The 18,590-nt window shown below is 36.8% G+C and overlaps 1 protein-coding gene across 3 annotated transcripts; it reads left to right on the top strand.

Moving 5' to 3' along the window:
- The first annotated feature begins 1,739 nt into the window (after positions 1-1,739).
- On the top strand, positions 1,740-15,892 carry RIMOC1 (RAB7A interacting MON1-CCZ1 complex subunit 1). 3 transcript variants are annotated; one of them, XM_019748542.2, is made up of 7 exons: positions 1,915-2,240; positions 5,229-5,335; positions 6,292-6,342; positions 7,680-7,823; positions 8,990-9,121; positions 10,022-10,136; positions 15,101-15,892. In XM_019748542.2, the coding sequence occupies exons 1-7, from the start codon at positions 2,141-2,143 to the stop codon at positions 15,382-15,384; spliced, it is 933 nt and encodes a 310-aa protein (XP_019604101.1). In that variant the 5' UTR covers positions 1,915-2,140; the 3' UTR covers positions 15,385-15,892. The 3 variants fall into 3 exon arrangements, with proteins under 3 accessions (XP_074185066.1, XP_019604101.1, XP_019604102.1); XM_019748543.2 differs by lacking the exon at positions 6,292-6,342 and having other exon boundaries at positions 1,932-2,240; XM_074328965.1 differs by lacking the exons at positions 8,990-9,121; positions 10,022-10,136; positions 15,101-15,892 and adding an exon at positions 8,175-8,451 and having other exon boundaries at positions 1,740-2,240.
- Positions 15,893-18,590: the final 2,698 nt, after the last annotated feature.

Here is an 18,590-nt window from a genome sequence, read left to right as displayed (position 1 = left end):
GTACTAGTAATTCAAAGGTAATCAATAATTTTATTTTCAAAAAGACTATGTTTTTTATAAATATCCTGAGAAATGAATTTCTTAGCTAACTGGATTTTATCCATTAATATACCAGTGAGGAGGAAAATGGTGCAAATGAAATCAATTATTTATTTTAGAAGATAATTTTTGGTAGATTCATAATCAGTTATTAATTTCTGAGTTTTCAAAATGTAACATGATTTTTTCTATTCATGTAGGTTTCCAGAAGTAAAAATAGTTAACTGTAAAATTGGAGAAAATTACTCATATTTCTTCTTTTCTAGGACAGGGGTTCTCTGGCTTGAAGCGTTTTCTTTAGTGTGCATTGGTGAGGGCTGGCTGTTTATATCTATGGTGAGACAATCTTCTACATGTGGTTACTTTAGCATGATCTTGGAAAAATCACAGAATCGTGTATTCTAGGGTTTGGTGCTGTTAACAATTGCACTGTCAAGTTTGTTCATTTGGAAATGAGGGCTGTACTACAGGCTCTCTCAGATCCCTTCCAACTCTGAAGACATGCACAATGCATACACTTGAGCCATCACCTGAGCATTAATTCCAAGCATCAAGTATGTTTCCTGCTGCAAGTCCATGGTTGTTTAATGAATCACTGGAATTGTAAATTTTATTTAAAATGTACACAGTGAGGTTTGGCATTTTGAGATGTCAAGTGATTATTAGTTTTGATTCTTTAGCCCACATTGATCATATAATGCAACTTTCTTGGCCTTCAGCTTCTTGATTAGAAAATAATATACAGAGGGTGCCAAAAAAATGTATACACATTTTAAGAAAGGAAAAAAACTGTATTTAAATTGTAATACTCAATATATACTGATAACAAAAGATGAATGCAAGTCACGAGTATACATTTTTTTGGCACCCCCGGTATTGACAAGATAACATGGAGTTTTGTTCAATTAATAAACAGTTTTTCAGTACTTGTTATGTGCCAGGCACTGTAGGAGGCACTGAGGACACAGAATACATGAATCCTGCCCCATATGTTTAGGGTGAATTGAAGGAGGAAGAAACAAGTGTTACAAAGGTGTTAGAAAGCCATTGTGGTCAATCACTTATAAATCACAATACACCAATTCCTTATTTTTAGTAGTTCCTATTAAATAAAAAACTATCTTCCATAAGAGATAAGCTAGAATGGAGATTATTCAAAATGCACTGTGTCAAACTGAAAAACGAAAACACTGAGTTAAAAATTTGTTTGGCCAGAGGAAAGAAAACAGGGAATGCAAAATGGAAGTTGGACTCCTTGACTAAGTGCTTTGAAACTCACACAGTTGAGAGGATGAAGTTTACACACAATGAGCGCTTTAAGGAAGGGTCTTGAGATGTATTACAAAAAATTTTGTAAATGCAATATTTTGGTATTATTGGACACGAGATGGTTAAAGTACGTCAAATGTGAGCCAGCCAAAGTAGATCAGAAATAAAATATACGCAGCTGCTAAAATTAAGATTTAGTAAGGCGACACTCGACCACGTGGACTGGGAACGCCTACTAGTGTTTGGAGGTCCCCACTCATATGCCCAAGTACCTCTCGGCGACTTGGGTCAGCTACATGGGGCCCGCCAGACTTTCCATTTCTGACCAGGAAATTATAATTACGCAACGTCCTCACTACAAGACCAAAACCAACAGTCCTTTTTCCGGGCCTGTCTGACGGCTCTAAAGACTACCGCTGCAGCGCAGGATAGAGCACGAGCAAGGTATTGCATACCACCCGTCCACCATGCAGCTGCGGCCAACTTTTCTCTTCCCAGCACCCCGCGGAGAGTGCTGACTTCCCATTGGATCAGCATGAGGCCATGGATGGCTCCCGATTGGTTGAAAGCAGGGGCGGGAGAAAGGCGTGCCCTGACGTCACACCCATCCCTAAAGTATCCTTGTTGCTCAGGATTATGGGAGGGAGGGGAAGTTCCAGGAGAAGAAAATAACCCGGAACGACCTTTGCGAGCCAGGGCCTGCCCTTCTCAGAAGCTGGGGTCCCCGTCCACCAACCAAACGAGCTCCGCCCCACACCCCGCCCTCACCGGGCATCAGGTGACCACGGACCCGCGCGGTCACGTGGTTGGGGCGCGCCCGCTTGTTGTGGCTATGGCGGCCTCAGGCTCTAGTGTTGTGAGCCGAGTGGAGGAACTCGGGGACCTAGCTCAGGCCCACATACAGCAACTTAGCGAAGCCGCCGGTGAAGACGGTGAGGGAGCCGGGGAGAGGGAGGCGGGAGGGCGGACAGTGGCTCAGAGCTGGTGCTCTACAGCCGTGGGGACTTGCGGCTGCGGCCTGCGGGTCGTGTGTATCCAGTGCCAGAACTACCGAAGGTGCTGCGCTTCTGACTAGCTGCACGGTCAGTTGTCCACTTCGAAGAACTCACATTGCCGTAAACCAAGGCGTTTGCGCTGAAACCTCGTTTTTCATAACCGATGAAAACCGCATATATCTCAAGTCAAATCGGTGCTACTTGCCGGTAGCGATTGAGAAAAGGGCAAAATCCTGATAAGAGTACACAGGAAAGCTTAAATGAGTGGTGAAAGCTGAGTGATAGCACGCAAATAAGTAATGGTTGTTCGATGTGCAGTAAAGATAGCTAGGAGAGTGTAACAGTTTCACTTTTTTATTTCTATTTTGTAAATTTCTCTTTACGTTTTGGATTCTAAACTCAACTGTAAACAGGATTCTACGGAAAAGATCTACATTGGTATAATTTAGACGATTCTTTCACATACATCACCTTAGTTCTCACAAGGGCTCTGTCAGGATAGAACGGCTCTTTGAAAGTGTCCAAGATGTTTCCTTACAAAAAACTGGCTCAGAGAATTACCTCGACTTCTGATTTTAATTCTCTTTCATTATTTCCCAGCTGCCTGTAGGTTTTACATGATTTCTTTTTGAGTTTACTACCGATCGGTTGTAAAATTTTTGTGGACTGACTCATTGTCATCGGACTCGTAGGAAAATAGTAGCGGGACGTTTACCCCAGCGACTGAATGGTTGCTGAATTTATCGAACAAGGTCTATTATGAAATGCCTCTAGTTCTAGTGAAGATTATTTGCTAGAACCCACAGAACACTCAGAAGCTGTCTTTTTTGGTTTGTGGTAAGTGAATCCCAGGATTCACATGAATACTTCATAGGCAGTAGTAGCTATTACCTGAAAGTGTATCTAAGATACTTCTAAATAAGCTATTTAGTGACCTCCACCTCACCCACTCCATTTGAACCAGTCTAAAGAGATCAAAGAATGGTTTTTATTCACTTATTGAACCCAAAAGTCATTCTCATTTTTCAATGGAAGAGTTATTTAATCTAGTCTAAAATGAAGACTGGACATAAAAGTCATGTGGTATATATACATGTTTGAAAGCTTTATAATTCTGAAAATTTACTAAAAATAATACTCGTCTATATTATGAGTTATTAGTATTATTTGTATAACTTTCTAAATTATATAAAGTTTAAGATGTGGTTGTATGTATTTGAATTGAACTTGGCCTTCTTTCCTCACACAACAAAAATAATATGCATTTAAAATCTGTCCAGTAATGTAACAACTATATATATTAGGTTATAGGGATTGATAGTTCCTGCTGTCTTCTTCAAATTAGGTCAGATACAGCCAGACATTATTCCATCTAAGAATGCTCTCCTTTTCATTTCTCACAACATTTCATTGTTCATTGAGTTCTCAATGTACAAGCACAATATGTTTATTATATGGAAGTATGCCATGAGAGGAACTTTTTCCTCTCATTATGTAAGAACCACTTTTGTCTTGCCAGTCATTACTTTGACTGAATGGTTCTAGTAAAAATACTGCATTTCATAAAAATTTTCTAAAATGTGAGCTATTATTACCCCCTCACCCACAGGAATTATGTCATGAATTCACGTGAGATACTCCTTCAGCAGTGGTTTACTGAATTCAGTGCAAATCTTTACATTTAAAATAATCCTGCAAATTAAGTAGAAAATGTCAGTGCAGTCTCTAAAGAAGCAAATAAGGCGTGCCATGTTCTACACAATTTCAGTTTATGGTAGAATCTTTTTTTTCTGGGTTGTATAGATGATACTTGCAGGCTGGGGAGAGATGGGAGGGCAGTGCTAAAGAAGTATCAATTCAGGTAAATAGTGGACCTTATAGTAATCAAAATCTGGTCTAGATAGGGCTTACGCCTCACCTGGGAAAACTTAAGGTCATATGATTGCCAACAGACATAACTTAAGTTGTCATGTGCTTTCACTCCAGCACTGAAGAGCTTATCTGTGTACGTGCTGAGGCTGAACCAGATGAGCCCGCACCAAGTGCTATGTTTTCTGTCCATTGGCCAGTTAGGACGAAAGGATATATATTTCAGGAGGGAAGCATAGAGGGACAAACGCAGGGATGTTTGTGTCTTTATGATGGGCATATCTAAATTGGATTACACGAGGTAATGCAGAAGGGTGGATAGCACCTTGGTGTGGACACTTTGTAGTCCCTTAGGGAGGGAAAATTCGTAAGAAAAGGTACAATCATAGAAGCAAGGGGAACATGATGTAGAAGAAAGGGAAGAAATCGGGACAATGTTGGGGGGGCCATATCAGAAGTATTTAGTTCTAGTTCTTCCAGGATTTGAAGGGATTTGTTCCATATCTGGGTTTTTTAAATAATATACACATGTGTTATGTAATTTTAATTGTAATTGCTATTACATACATAAATACATAAACAACTATGTTAAAGTTTTAGTTGCTCAGAGTGGTGATGTTTTGTGAGACATTTGAATTAAATCAATAATATTTTTTTGGAAAATACTTTTATGAAATGGTAAGTTTTTAATGGAAGCACTTTCTGTAGGTTTATGTATATCATTTGTACTATTGCAGTAAAAGTTTTAAATTTAATATTTAAGCATTTTGAGTGTATCAACATCATAAAAGAAGCAATATGAAAATACAGACTGCATTTAAGAAATGGCAACAGTGAAAGTTTTTAGTCTATCTTTCCAGGATAAATTTCCATGGTAAATTAGCTTAATAGGGATTAAGCATGATGATATCCCTTTGTTTTACATAAGATATTATGATCATGCTGCCTGTCCAATACCACAACATAATTTCACTTAATCATTTGAGATCCATAACTTTTTTTGTTTGGATAACACTCCGAAACTATGTGAAGTAATCATGTTTTTATCTCTTCCAGATCACTTTTTAATTCGGGCCTCTGCAGCTCTAGAAAAATTGAAACTCTTGTGTGGAGAAGACAAAGAATGTTCAAGACCATCAAATCTACTAGAACTGTACACACAGGTATTGAAACAGATGTGGTTTCAGACATGTTATGGGTGCAGATTGCTTATTTAAATGGTTGATTCCAAAATTTAGGTGTAATGAAATTAGTTTATTCTCTATTTAAAGTGTTTAATTTTGTTCAAAAAACTGTATGTATAAAACATATAGACTTGAAACATTGATCCAATATGCAAACAAGATTTATGAGATGTGGGCCGGGCGGTGGCTCAGGTGGTTAGAGCTCCATGCTCCTAACTCCGAAGGCTGCCGGTTCGATTCCCATATGGGCCAGTGAGCTCTGAACCACAAGGTTGCCAGTTCGATTCCTTGAGTCCCGCAAGGGATGGTGGGCTCCGCCCCCTGCAACTAAGATTGAACACAGGCACGTTGAGCTGAGCTGCCGCTGAGCTCCCAGATGGCTCAGTTGGTTGGAGCGCATCCTCTCGACCACAGGTTGCTGGTTCGACTCCCACAAGGGATGGTGGGCTGCGCCCCCTGCAACTAGCAAGGGCAACTGGACCTGGAGCTGAGCTGCGCCCTCCACAACTAAGATTGAAAGGACAACTTGAAGCTGAACAGCACCCTCCACAACTAAGATTGAAAGGACAACAACTTGACTTGGAAAAAAGTCCTGGAAGCACACACTGTTCCCCCAATAAAGTACTGTTAACAAAAAAACAAAAAAAAAAAGGGTTTTGAGATGTGTTGATAAGAAGAGTCAGGAAAAAAATCTTGCACATAACAAACTTGCTTCCCTTTATAGATACTGAAGCAAAACAGGAATGTATGGAATTTCCAAGTTCTTACAAGGTATTCACAGGGAATGGAGGACTTTATAAGGGCCCCAGTTATTTTTTTTCCCCCTGAAACTCACCTTTCCTTAGGATTCTCAACATGACTCCCCCTGCTATTGTCATGAACATCTATAATATTGTTCTGTTCCCTTTTTTTCTTTTACTTTGCTCTCAAATCAGGCCTCTGTATGGACAAGACCTGTTTTCTTGGTTTTCTCAAATACTGCTGAGGCAAGTTGACATTAAACATAATTTCATTATAGTAATTAACATTCATATAGCAGTTTATAGTTGATAGAGTGCTTCATATGCCTTTACTTGATCACTAAGGAATACTAAAGATGACATGGTTATAGAAAGTAAAGTAAACTTAGTTAAGCTTCCGGAGTGCACATTTATAGCACTTCAGTGCCTGGCACTGTGCTTTCTGTTAGGAGGTACATAAAGATGGTTTCTGCCTTCAAACGTCATGGTTGAATGAGTCTATAAGAACTACTCACAAACTCCAAAGAGCTGTTATAATTTGGCAGAACTTTGCTGGCTTTCTTTTCTTTTAAAAAGCTCCCTGCTTGTCTCTTTTCTTCCACATAGGAGAGTTCTAAACACTCTATTGCCAGGAATAAGGCAAAAGACCTAGAGATGCAAATTTACATTCCCCAGACCCCTTTGGAACCTACTTATGATTCTGGTCAACAGGTCATTCTCTGTGGGACGCCCTTCCTGGCTTAAGCTTTGCTTACACACAAAAACACTTATCACTTCAGCAGTGTGTGTGCTAGGTAACATTCCAAGTGCTTTACATATGTTAATTCAGTTTATCCTCAGAGCAAGGAACTTTGAAAGTCATTTAGTCCAATTTCTTTATTCTACCATGAAGAAATTGAGGCTCAAAAACGTAAAATCGACTTCTCCTTTGATTAGTAAGGTGGTTAGTGGTAGTACTGATACTAGAACATAGTTTCGTTGGACTTACTCCAATAGATTTTAAAAAGGCTTGGGGAGTTTTAAGGTGCTTAAACGGAGTGTCTTGTATTTAAAAATGCTGAGGACTTAGTGTTTGAATTGCATAATGTTAGTAATATGCTTGCTGCCTTTATTGAGTGGCAGGATACATATCCCCCAAATGCTGAATCTACATTTAGGAAAACAATTCCTTTAAAGATTCAATTTACAAAACTAGTGGTAGTGACCTTCACTTTATATACATCAGCCATTTAGAAAATGTTCAGTGTGTGCGCGTGTGTGTACCGTGTGTGTATAACATAATATACTTTTCATAATTAATATTGTATATGTTTAGCTTATCTTAATTAAAACATAAATCACCATTTTATTTATTGAGGGAAGGAAGAGTCTAATTTAGTATTTTAGTAAAATAGCTATGAAGTTTTCCACAGAGTCCATCTAAGATTGTTTACAGCTAGACATTTTGGTTACTTTTCAAATTTAAATACTGTGCTAGAAAACTTAAATGTCTACTAAAGCATCTATATATGTAAGGTTAAACTATAAGAGTTATTCATTCAGGTTTAAGTCATTTAAAGATAATTGTTTTCTTTTGTAATCAGGCTATTTTGGACATGACATATTTTGAGGAGAACAAACTAGTAGATGAAGATTTTCCTGAAGATTCTTCAGAGAAAGTAAAAGAGCTGATCGGTTTTCTTTCTGAACCAGAAATTTTAGTTAAAGAAAATAATATACATCCAAAAGTAAGTTTTACACTCATGAATTATGATGGAATGCTGCTAATTCTTGCTATATGTCCTGCTCTGTAGAGTCTGTATTTTTTCTTGAATGTGTCTTTGTCTCTGTTTTAAATTAAGATGGAAGGAGGGATATATGAGAGTTTAACACTTCAGACCAACGTCATAACTAAAGTATTGTATTTTACTAAATATGTGTCAGAACATTTGCACGATGGAATTGTATTGTAATTACAGTGCCTGACAATTTTCTAAACACAGATATTTTCTATTTCTGTTCCCTTTACTTTTGCAGATGTGATATTTTCTTGAAGGTCCCCAGTAGCCTAATTACCACATACCTTGTTCTTTTTACAGTCCTCATCCTCCTGGACTTTTGCTGCCTTTCTCCCCATTGATCAACCTATCCCTCCAAGGCATTGCATGCTCCTCCTCTTCATCTTGAGAAGCCTTGCTCTTACTCTTTCTGTAACAGCTCCCATTTCTCCCATTCTGGAAATATAGACACGCCTATGGATGTTTCCTTAGTCTTCTGATGGTTGTTTCTGTCTTTGCTTTACAATCTGTTCACATGCTTTTTACTGCCATCGCTATTTAGATGATTCCAAGATTTTTGTCTCAAGCTGTGGCTATGCTTTCAAGCAAATAATTTCTCATCTCTAACTGCCTGCTGCTTATCTTCTACTAGATATCTTTTGTGCTCTTTGCGTTTATGAGGGGATGCTAACTGTGGAAACAAATAATCCCAAATTTTAAATGACTCAGCAATAAAAGTTTAATTTATTAAAACTGCTTTTGTGTATATCTTTTTACTTATTCTAGCAATAATAGAAATAGGTAAGATCTTGTTTTAAATAACAGTATTTCTGAAAAGTTATCTTTTTAATCAGATTATGGAATACTTATATTTCAGATATGTTAGAATTTGCTACTAAACACTTAAACAATGTTTTCTAAAAAGTATTTGTAAATGGGAGTAGTTATTTTAATTTCCATGTAGCAATAGATTTCTGTATTTCTAATTGTTTCAAAGTAAGGCATTCCTGTGTAAATAGCTAAACGAAGGGCAAATTTTGTGTGAGTGTTTTTGATTGCTCAGTATTTTGAAATTTAACTTTGATTTTTATAAACATCAAGTTTCTCTTCTTAGCTGTGTCTTTGTTGTATTTTAGCACTGCGAATTGCTTGGGGATGAACTCCTGGAATGTCTTTCTTGGCGACGAGGAGCCCTACTTTATATGTATTGTCATTCTCTGACCAAAAGGAGAGAGTGGCTCACAAGAAAATCTAGTTTGCTTAAAGAGGTAAAAAGGCATTCCTCATATATTTTTGATTGTTGATAGTTATAGGTTTCAATAAGCTGTCTTTGGTTAATATTAAGAGTAATGGAATCAAAGGGCCTGGGTTTGTATTCCATGTTTTTTACTTACTAGCTGTGTAATTAAACAAATTGGAATTGTGAAGCTTAAATAAGATAACATGTGAAAGCCCTTTGTAAATTGGGAAGTTCTCCATGCTTTTTATAAGTTCAGGATTTTTATTTTTTAAAATATCAGCGTATATTAATTTTTAAGCATATTTTTTGGCCTAAATAAAATAAACTTGGTTGTGAGCCTGTCTCTTTTAGCAGATTACTCCTAAAGAACTCACATGACACTGTTCCTAGAAAATTGTGGCTCTCTAATTTAGTCTGACTCCTCAGATCAAATCAGTAAATCTCAAGACCCTGTCTAGTATTTTATCACTAAGGATTCTTAGGTTTATTTTACATGTGGTTTATCTGGGCCAGGAAGTGATATATCACACTTTTAGATGTAAAACTTTGATCATATTACTTCTAAATTATAAGTACATGCATATTTTTAATAAATTGTTTTTGAATATACCTTGATTATCCTTATCCTTTCCCTCTGATAAAATTTTTGACAAGGATATTACTGAATCATGTGTTCTTGGTTGTTTTGTTTTTCTTTCATACTGTTAGTAATTAGAGCATTTAGAGGGTTACACTTTATAATATATATTGTAAAAGTTTTGGGGTGGTGGATTCTTAAATATTAATCGAAATGTAATAGCCATAAGATACATCTATATATTATCCCATTTTCTCTTGAGTAATAAACGATGGGGGGAAAATTAACATTTGAAGTTTCTATAGCTCTGTGTATAATACTTTGAATTCTTTGGCTTTGACTTTCATTTAGTACCTTGTTGATGGAATCAGTTACTTGCTACAGATGCTAAATTATCGGTGTCCTATCCAATTAAATGAAGGAGTTTCTTTCCAAGACCTAGACACAGCTAAGTTACTGAGTGAAGGTAATATTTTTGTTTTTAAAGCTTTTTAAAATTTTCAGAAGTTTATTATATTTCACTCTGATTTAATTTCAAGTTACATTGTACACAAAACTACTAAAACAGCTTTTAAAGATTCAAAGATCTTCTCGTGTAATGTAGAAAAGTACTGCTAAACTCTGTTTTGTAATTTGGGGAGAGTTATATATCATGTTACTTTTACTTATTTTGCATCCCCACATAACCCCAATCAGGTACTAGGTTCCACTACTACTTGTAACATAAACTGGAAGTAAGTTTTGAACAAGATAGAACTTTATTGCTCTTTCACATTAAAAAGGTCCAAAGCTGGTTATTTTGGCTCCATGGTGTCATCAGGTGCCTATCGTTTTCTTCCATCGTCTTTAGAACAAGAGCCCTTCAGCTTCCGAGGGAGGTTCTTTATATGGAATACCATGTGAACAGTACTTCCCAGAGTTGTGCAACAGCCATCCCTATGGGGACATTGCTTCCATTCTCAGTATCCCTTGATGCTCCCACTCCTTCCATCTCACCTATGTTTCAGTCTGTAGGAATGGCAAAGGATGTTTCTTTCACCCAAGTCTGCTCCTTTGGAGCAACTTCCTCAGAAGTTTCTTACAATACATATAGCACTTCCACCTACATTTCACTGGCCAGAATTTAATCACATGGATTCATGTGGCTACAAGGGAACCTGGAGTGTATAGTCTTTTACATGATACATTGTCATCCCAAATAAATAGTTTCTTTACTAAAAAAAAGAAGAAAGAAAAAAAGGTGGGGGGGTGAGAATGAATATTGGGTGGCAACTGTTAGTTTCTGCCACAAACAATGTGCGCTTAAAAATGTTAAGAACTGGATATAGAGCATCATCTGGGTTTTAGACTGAAGTGCAGGAAGGAAGAACCGCTTGTTTTTACCATCTCTTTTTACAAATGGAGGAACTGAGGTCTTGATAAACCAGATGAACTGTTCAAGGTAACATAGCTGACAAATGATGTACGTGATCATGTGTGTAATCTCTTTTATACTTCATCTGAAATGTTGATGGATAAAAATAAAATATCGGGAAAAGAAGAAAGTTTTTTTACAGAAAATTCTCTATTAATAATATGCTAATTATGTTTTAATTATTCTTCCTCTGTTAGCTCCTGTAGGCTTTTCTATTCAAAAATATCGCATAGAAAAAAAAGCATGATTTAAGTGTTATTAACATATAGTCATATACGTGGTGTCTAAAAATTGTTACTTTCAGTTAATTCAGGCAAATAGTGTGTCCTAATAAAAAAGCTTATTGTGAATGCAAAGTGCTCCTTCAGTAGGCATGACATTTTGACAAACATGGGGTGTTTTGATTTATTGATGGAAGTATTCCGTATAACTAGTAAACTGATTAACTGCATTGAAAATGGCCTTTCTAAAATCTCTTTACCCACCCACATGGATTGATTTAAAAGAAAAAGCAGGAGTGGGCATTAAAGCCTACTTAGAACCAAAGGAAGTGGCACAGATCACCAATTTCCCTTTCCCATCTCTAGTCATAAAGTAAGATGCTCTCAAGCCCTGAGACTTTTTCTTCAAAATGCATGGGATACTGGTGTGTTCTCTTAGATCGTAATTTGATTGCACTAGCCCCTAGCTTCTATTGCTTCTACAAGGGAACCAAAAGGGATAAATGAGGTCCCTTTTTTCCAGAAAAAAGAAAACAATATTGGTTCCACAGCAGCTTTACCATAGTACTTAGCCCGCTTTTGCTGTTGTCGTCTTGGTCACATCTAAAACAGTTTTCTCTTCTGTAATTCATCTCTGTCAAGACAATTAGCAGCCAAGAAGCCTACTTTTGATAGGCTGAATTACCTCTAAGACCCTGTCGGAGATGTCTAATTATGTTTTCATTTCTTTTGTTAGCCAATATAAAACATAATTCTGAAGAATCCTCAGTACTCATTAGGGAAGAAAATTCTGTAGGAGTCATCAAAGTATTTTTGGGGCCAGCTCTTAATGATAGTTTATCTAATTTTACATAAAACTCCAAACAGTGTATACTTGGTGAGATTTTTTTTTTTCGTTTTCCATGGTAAGATAATCATATTGTCCCTTGAACACTGCCTGTATGTCATTAAATTTTCAGCTTTTAAAAATTACCAAGCAATGTGTTCAGTAAACCTCTTTACCTCTCTCTAAGCCTCATTCCTCTGTGGGCTTTTATAAAAATAGCCGGTCAGAATAACCCTGGAGTTAAATAGGTTAAATCAAAATACTATTGAGCTTTGCACACCCTTGGTTTATGCCCTTTTTATACCACTGAGGACCACCCCTTTCCAGCTGCCGTTTGGCCGATTGCTTAACCCAGAAACTGGAATTCAGATCCTGTAAAGGAACAGCTAGCTCTAAAGTGGCAGCACTGATTGCCTGCGTAGCTGATTAAAAATGCAGATTTCTGTGTACAAGCTGCAGGTTCTGATTCAATATATGGAATATAGGAATCTATTTTTAATAAGCTCATAATTATGCAGCCAGATATAGACCTCAGAATTTCTAGGGGATGCCAGTGTGGTGGCCACTTTTTTTCTGTGCAAGTCATCTTTCTGCCCTCACTCCCTTCTTGGGTTAGTCTCCCTCACTCTCCCTGCATCCCCCACTATGACATGTGTATTCACCAAGGACATGCACAATGTAAAGTGAAGTATTTTATCGAAAACCATGCTGAGCATTAACAGAAAAAATAAAATAGCAAGGAAAATTTGCAGCCAGGAAAATTGGCAAAGACTATAGCTACAGAGTAGTAGATTCCTTGAGGGATAGAGAGCGAGAAAGTGCCTAATTTTCATGTTGTTCATCCTTTTAATGCAGGATATTTTAATGCAGTAGCTTAGTGTAGGCTATGGACCAGCAGCATCAGCATCACCCTAGGTCCCAGGACTTTGGTAAAAATTCAAATTCATACCTAAATCTGAAATTCTGGAGGTGGGGTCCCAGCAATTAGTATTTTAGCAGATCCTTCAGGTAATTCTAATGCAGGCTAACATATGAGAACCACATTTTATCATATAGCCATTCATTCTTTCCCTGGTTACATCTTCCCATAGGATATTTGGGTCCTTTATTCAGCAGTCACTCCTTGTTAAAATAATGAGGCTAATTTGGAGTTGGGCATAAATTGGATCTCAGCTCTCCCTTAGGCAACATTCTTACCCTTCCCAAGTAGCTTCGCTTTTCAGGACATACTTCAGCTCCTCCTCCCAAGGGTCTAGTCTGCTTAAAAGTTCAACCTTCCCTCTATATCTTTCTTTCTACTCCCCTCCACCAATCTTTTTAGGAATAACTAGACAGGATGTAGGATCACAAAAAATAAAAAGGATATGCATTCAGTGAAATGCGTCTAATACAAAATATAATTCTGTATAACATCTAATGCTGCATTCAGCTTTTGCTCTGAGGTCTATGATCTTTTAACTATAAAGGAATAAAACAAAAAGAAATGATTGTACGTAATATGCATTTTACTTATTAAGTGAATGTTCTCTTATACATAGGAAGCATAATTAATATAGTGTAGCCCATCTCATTTTCATGAATGCAAGCCTCAGATTCTGCTCTTAAATGATTATTTCTTTTATCAGTATAACAGTTTAATGAGTCAGCTCTTTTGCTAAACCTGTTTCTTCTCTTACTACTGCAGAGGATGCCAAAAAAATGTGTACATATTTTAAGAAAGGAAAAAAGCTGTATTAAAATTGTAATACTCAATATATACCGATAACAAAAGATAAATACAAGTCATATTTGATTTCTCAAATTACAAGAGGTGCTCCAAGTGGTTACCATTAGCATAATTTTAATACAGTTTTTTTTCCTTTCTTAAAAATGTATATACATATTTTTGGCCCCCTCTGTATTTATCAGCTGAATTTGAGGTGACGTAAAGAGGATAGCTGTGGGAACAAAATCTGAGGCAATAAAAAGCTTACAATAGATTCAAGATGATAGAAACTGCAACAGTTTGGGAAGGTGAATTTTTCTTCTATTTTTGTGTCTCTAGTATCATCAGTCATTTCTGATGAGCCATATTAGGTAAGCAACTGAGATTATGATGCTTATTTATTTGAGGTAAACTTTTCTAATCACACAAGTATCTGTATATTAGAATAAATCATTTTAGTGTATTTTAATGTGGCTGTAAGAAGTTAACTTTTTGGTATTTACATAATAGTCAATAATTTATGTCCAGATCTTTTTGATTCTTGGTCTGCTTGTCTTTCTACCAAATTAATATATATATTTTGTGTGCCTCCGATGTTTAATTATGTAATTGTCTATTCCATAATAAGAATACATTAAATTTCTGATAAAAATCCTGCATGTATTCCCTTTTCCTGGGAACATAAAACTACTTAGATATAATTTAACATCTTTGACAATTTAGAAATACATTAGGGTCATGTTTTTTAACATGATAATTTCTGTAGACTCTTGTAGAAATGTAGGAGTTCTTGGATACTTGACTGGAACTATAACATTGATCCTAGAGCACACCCTAAATTAAAAGTTGTGATCCTGATGGCCTTCAGGGAGACTCTGAGTACTCTGAAATTGTATGCAGAATTTGAGGTCTGTGTTCTAGGCGAGCTTCCATTGATTAGATTCTTCAGCAGGTCCTGAAGCTATCCCCAAAAGGTTAAGGGTACACTGACCTAAGTGATCTTTTAAAAAAATTATCTGATAATACTCTGTTTTGTTTTGGTTTTTTGGGGTGGTGGTGGTGGTGGTGGTGGTTGGGGGGTGAAGGGCAGTGAGCTTCCTTATAGGTAAAATAAAAATAGAAGTGCCCATTACATGAGGATTATCTTAGTGATATTTGGCCTTTTAAGTGTAGCTGTTAAATGAGTTGGGAAAATGATTAATGATATAAAAGGAATTTATTAGAGTTTTAAATTCTAATCTCTCAACCTAAATGACTTTCCCAGGAATATTTAGTGACATTCATTTGCTGGCTATGATGTACAGTGGAGAAATGTGTTACTGGGGATTGAAGCATTGTGCAGATCAACAGCCAGAAAATCATGAAGTGGATACTGGTGTTTCTGGAGCAAGCTACACTACACACAAAGAACCCTTGGATTTCCGAGAAGTAGGAGAAAAAATTTTGAAAAAGTATGTATCTGTGTGCGAAGGACCCTTGAAAGAACAAGAATGGAATACAACAAATGCAAAACAAATTTTAAACTTCTTTCAGCATCGCTCTAACTAGTAAGTTCATCTGGTCCTTATTGAACAGAAAAACAAAAGACCCATGAAATGGAAGAGTCCTAGAAAAGAAGACATGTTGACACTGAATTTAAGAGCGTCACACTACATAAAGATGTCCAGCATGGTTAACCGTTTTTAAATGCCCTCACCATCTTTCACTATATTCTTAAACCTGTGAAGGAACAATAATTTCTAAAATAGCATGTATGTTATTCTAACTCAGCCTGAACTACAGATAACCCATAACTAATACTAAGGATGATTCCAATTTAGCTTTCCAAAGGTTTTTTTTTCCCTATTACTTCAGATTATTTTTTTTTTTTCATTGTGGTAAAATATACTTAAAGTTGACCATTTTAACTATTTTTAGATTATTTTTCAATCTCCCTGTCTTGAAGTTTGCTATGCTTCAAAGGTTAAAATCGAGTCATCTCACTGCTTTGGATATATGCTATGGCAAAATTATAAGTAATATTCAGCTTCGATTTCCAGAATAAGATAATAAAAGACTTCACAAAAGAATTGTTTAATTATTTTACCATGTACTACAAATGGCATTTAAAATTTTTATTAGGCATTTTATAATCTTGTTTTAAAGAATATCATGACCTATCAAATGCTTAATGAAGACAAAAACCAAGTTAGGTTAGTCCACCATTAGTCCACTGTTAGCTCATATGTCTTTAAGGCATACCTTTTCATATGTATCAAAATTTTAATACATATATATGTATATATATACATATATAGTATATATATGTGTGTGTACACACACACACACACACACGTATGTATTTTTTTTTGTCTTTAATAGTAGGGATGAGTGATAAAGGCCAGAGACCCTAACTGGCTATCTTGCTTACAGTCTTACTATCTACCTCAGCTCCTATTGTGATCTTGGAAAGATCTGTCTGATACCTTGCTGATATTCTTGACTTTTATGCCAGTGACTTCGTCACATTCCCGGAACTTACTCCCGTGACCACATCTTAAATATCACCATCCTCAGTTTCTCTTTCTGAAATCTTAAATTTTAATAACTAATAATTCTCATCTTCTTAGCTTTTTCCCTTCCTCATTTTTATTGATTTTTCTCTCCTTTATTCTGCTCTCTTTTGCTTCTTCACAGCCTTCTCTGCTTGACTGCTACTTTTTCTCCTAAACTATCAGCCCCTTTAAGATGTTCTTTCTTCCTTATCCAGCCTCAGCTTTATGAGGCACCAAATGAAGTGTTCTCTACACTCCCTTCAAATTGGTCTTCAGCCTAATTATTCTGCAAGCCCTCAAATTGAATTAATTCTATCATCCACCTTTTCTGGATGCTAAGTCCCATGTGAAGTACATGCAGTCCTTCAAAGTGGAATTGCTATAAGTATTTCGTCTTTAACTTTAGAGGAGCCCTCAATATAAACCTTTTGTTTTGTACCAGTGTTGCCCCTTTCTCTTTTCCACTATGGCTAATCCAAACCACTAACTTTCCTCATGACTTTCTTCAGGCCCTCTGTCCCCTCCCCTAACATATGGCCTTTGGTCCCGTCTTACAGAAAATCAAGACTGAGGAGTTCAATTCCTATTTACCCGCTTTGCCCTACGCATTTTCTCCTTTTTTTAGAGGAAAAGAGGTAGCCTGCTTACTCTTGAAGACCAATCTCTTCCACCTTTCCTCTCTGCCATCTTACTCGTTTCCCCAGGGGCTTCTCTCTTCCTACCAACCCTTTAGGTATCGATCTTCCCTAGAGTTTCTTTTTCTCTTCCTCCCCTTTTTCCTTCCTTCTTTCTCCTTTTCTTTTTACTTTAAGTACTCTTCTTATGTGATGTCATTCATAGACATGGCTGCTTCTACCACCTATAACGTTAGGCTGACTCCCAAACCTGTAACTTGAATCCCAGCTTCTCTCCTGTTCTCTAAACCTAATTCCTAACTGCCTATTAAATTATCTTCACCTAGACATCCCATAGTAATTTTAAATTCAGTATGTCCAAACCACTAGTCCCCTTCTTTCATCTAAAATTTTTTCCCTTTCACGTTTTCTCTTTCTTCGATCTTCCACAGAGCAGGACTAGGCAGAATGCTGTAACCTAGCTTCTGCCTACCTTCCCAGCCTCATCGCTGCAATTCATCCTGTGTGACCGTGTTCTAGTCTATTGTTCCTCAAACATTTAAAACCTAGGCTCCTTTTTGATAAGCATAAATATTCTGATAGAGCCTTTTGGGACAAGTAGAATCTCTCCCCCATCTCCTTGCTTATCCTTATACAGCTAAGAAGATTTTTATTTAACTTAGATTTTTAACAAGTTTTACTATGAAAATATCTTATGCTTTCTAAGTATAAAGATTTGAATCATTTTTAATATGGTTTGTAGAACCATAGACTGCCTTTCCCCGTCTCCCCCTCACCCCCTAATTTGGAGCATCATGATCAAGTACTTCGAATCTCCTCCAATGTGCTGTGTGTGTTTTTTCCTCAATATCCTTAGAGACTGCATTCCTTCCACCTGGAATGCTTTGCCCTTCTGTGTGGCCAAGAGAAGAACTACTTATCCTGTAGGACTCAGCTCAGCTCCACACAGCTTTTTTCAGCCCTTTCCAGTCAAAAGTAGATGCTCCTTTGCTTCTGCTCCCTTAGTCTTGCCCTCCCACGTTGTCACAGCGATCACATTGCTTTATAGTTATTTTCCTTATAAGTTGGTGAATTCCATATTTTAAATTTTTTTCTTTATACATAATGCTTAATGAATGGTAGGGCATTAGTAAAGGTTTTTTTAAATTAATAAGAGACATGACTCTAAATGCCGAACTCTGCATAAAAAGGTGGCTGCTACTAGATTCCAAACTGCCATGCCCTCTACACTAGTGGTAGACAAGGCAGATAGGGAAATTACTCCTCAGAGGAGTATTTAGATTTGGAACCTGAGAAGACGAGGACTTTCTCTTAGAAAGTTGGGAACTTCCATTTTGCCTTTATGACCGTTGTGAATCACTTGGGTCTCACAGCTGTACCACAGCTGTGAGGGTACTACTGGGTGCTTTTTGTACAACTTCCCCATTCTCTACACAATTGGAGAACACTTTGTAGGCCATAATAGTTATAATGCTTTTTACTCTGGTGTATTACAAAATAATGAACAACACGTTTTTGTATGTTTAAAGTCTATTAAGTAAATTCTGTTTCATTTAGAATGAAGTAACTTCAAGATACTAAATAC

This window comes from Rhinolophus sinicus, linkage group LG03 (assembly GCF_036562045.2).
Source record: "Rhinolophus sinicus isolate RSC01 linkage group LG03, ASM3656204v1, whole genome shotgun sequence".
In the NCBI taxonomy this organism is placed as follows: domain Eukaryota; kingdom Metazoa; phylum Chordata; class Mammalia; order Chiroptera; family Rhinolophidae; genus Rhinolophus; species Rhinolophus sinicus.
The sequence above is the reverse complement of the archived record's forward strand: the minus strand, read 5'-3'. Positions and strand labels throughout refer to the sequence as shown.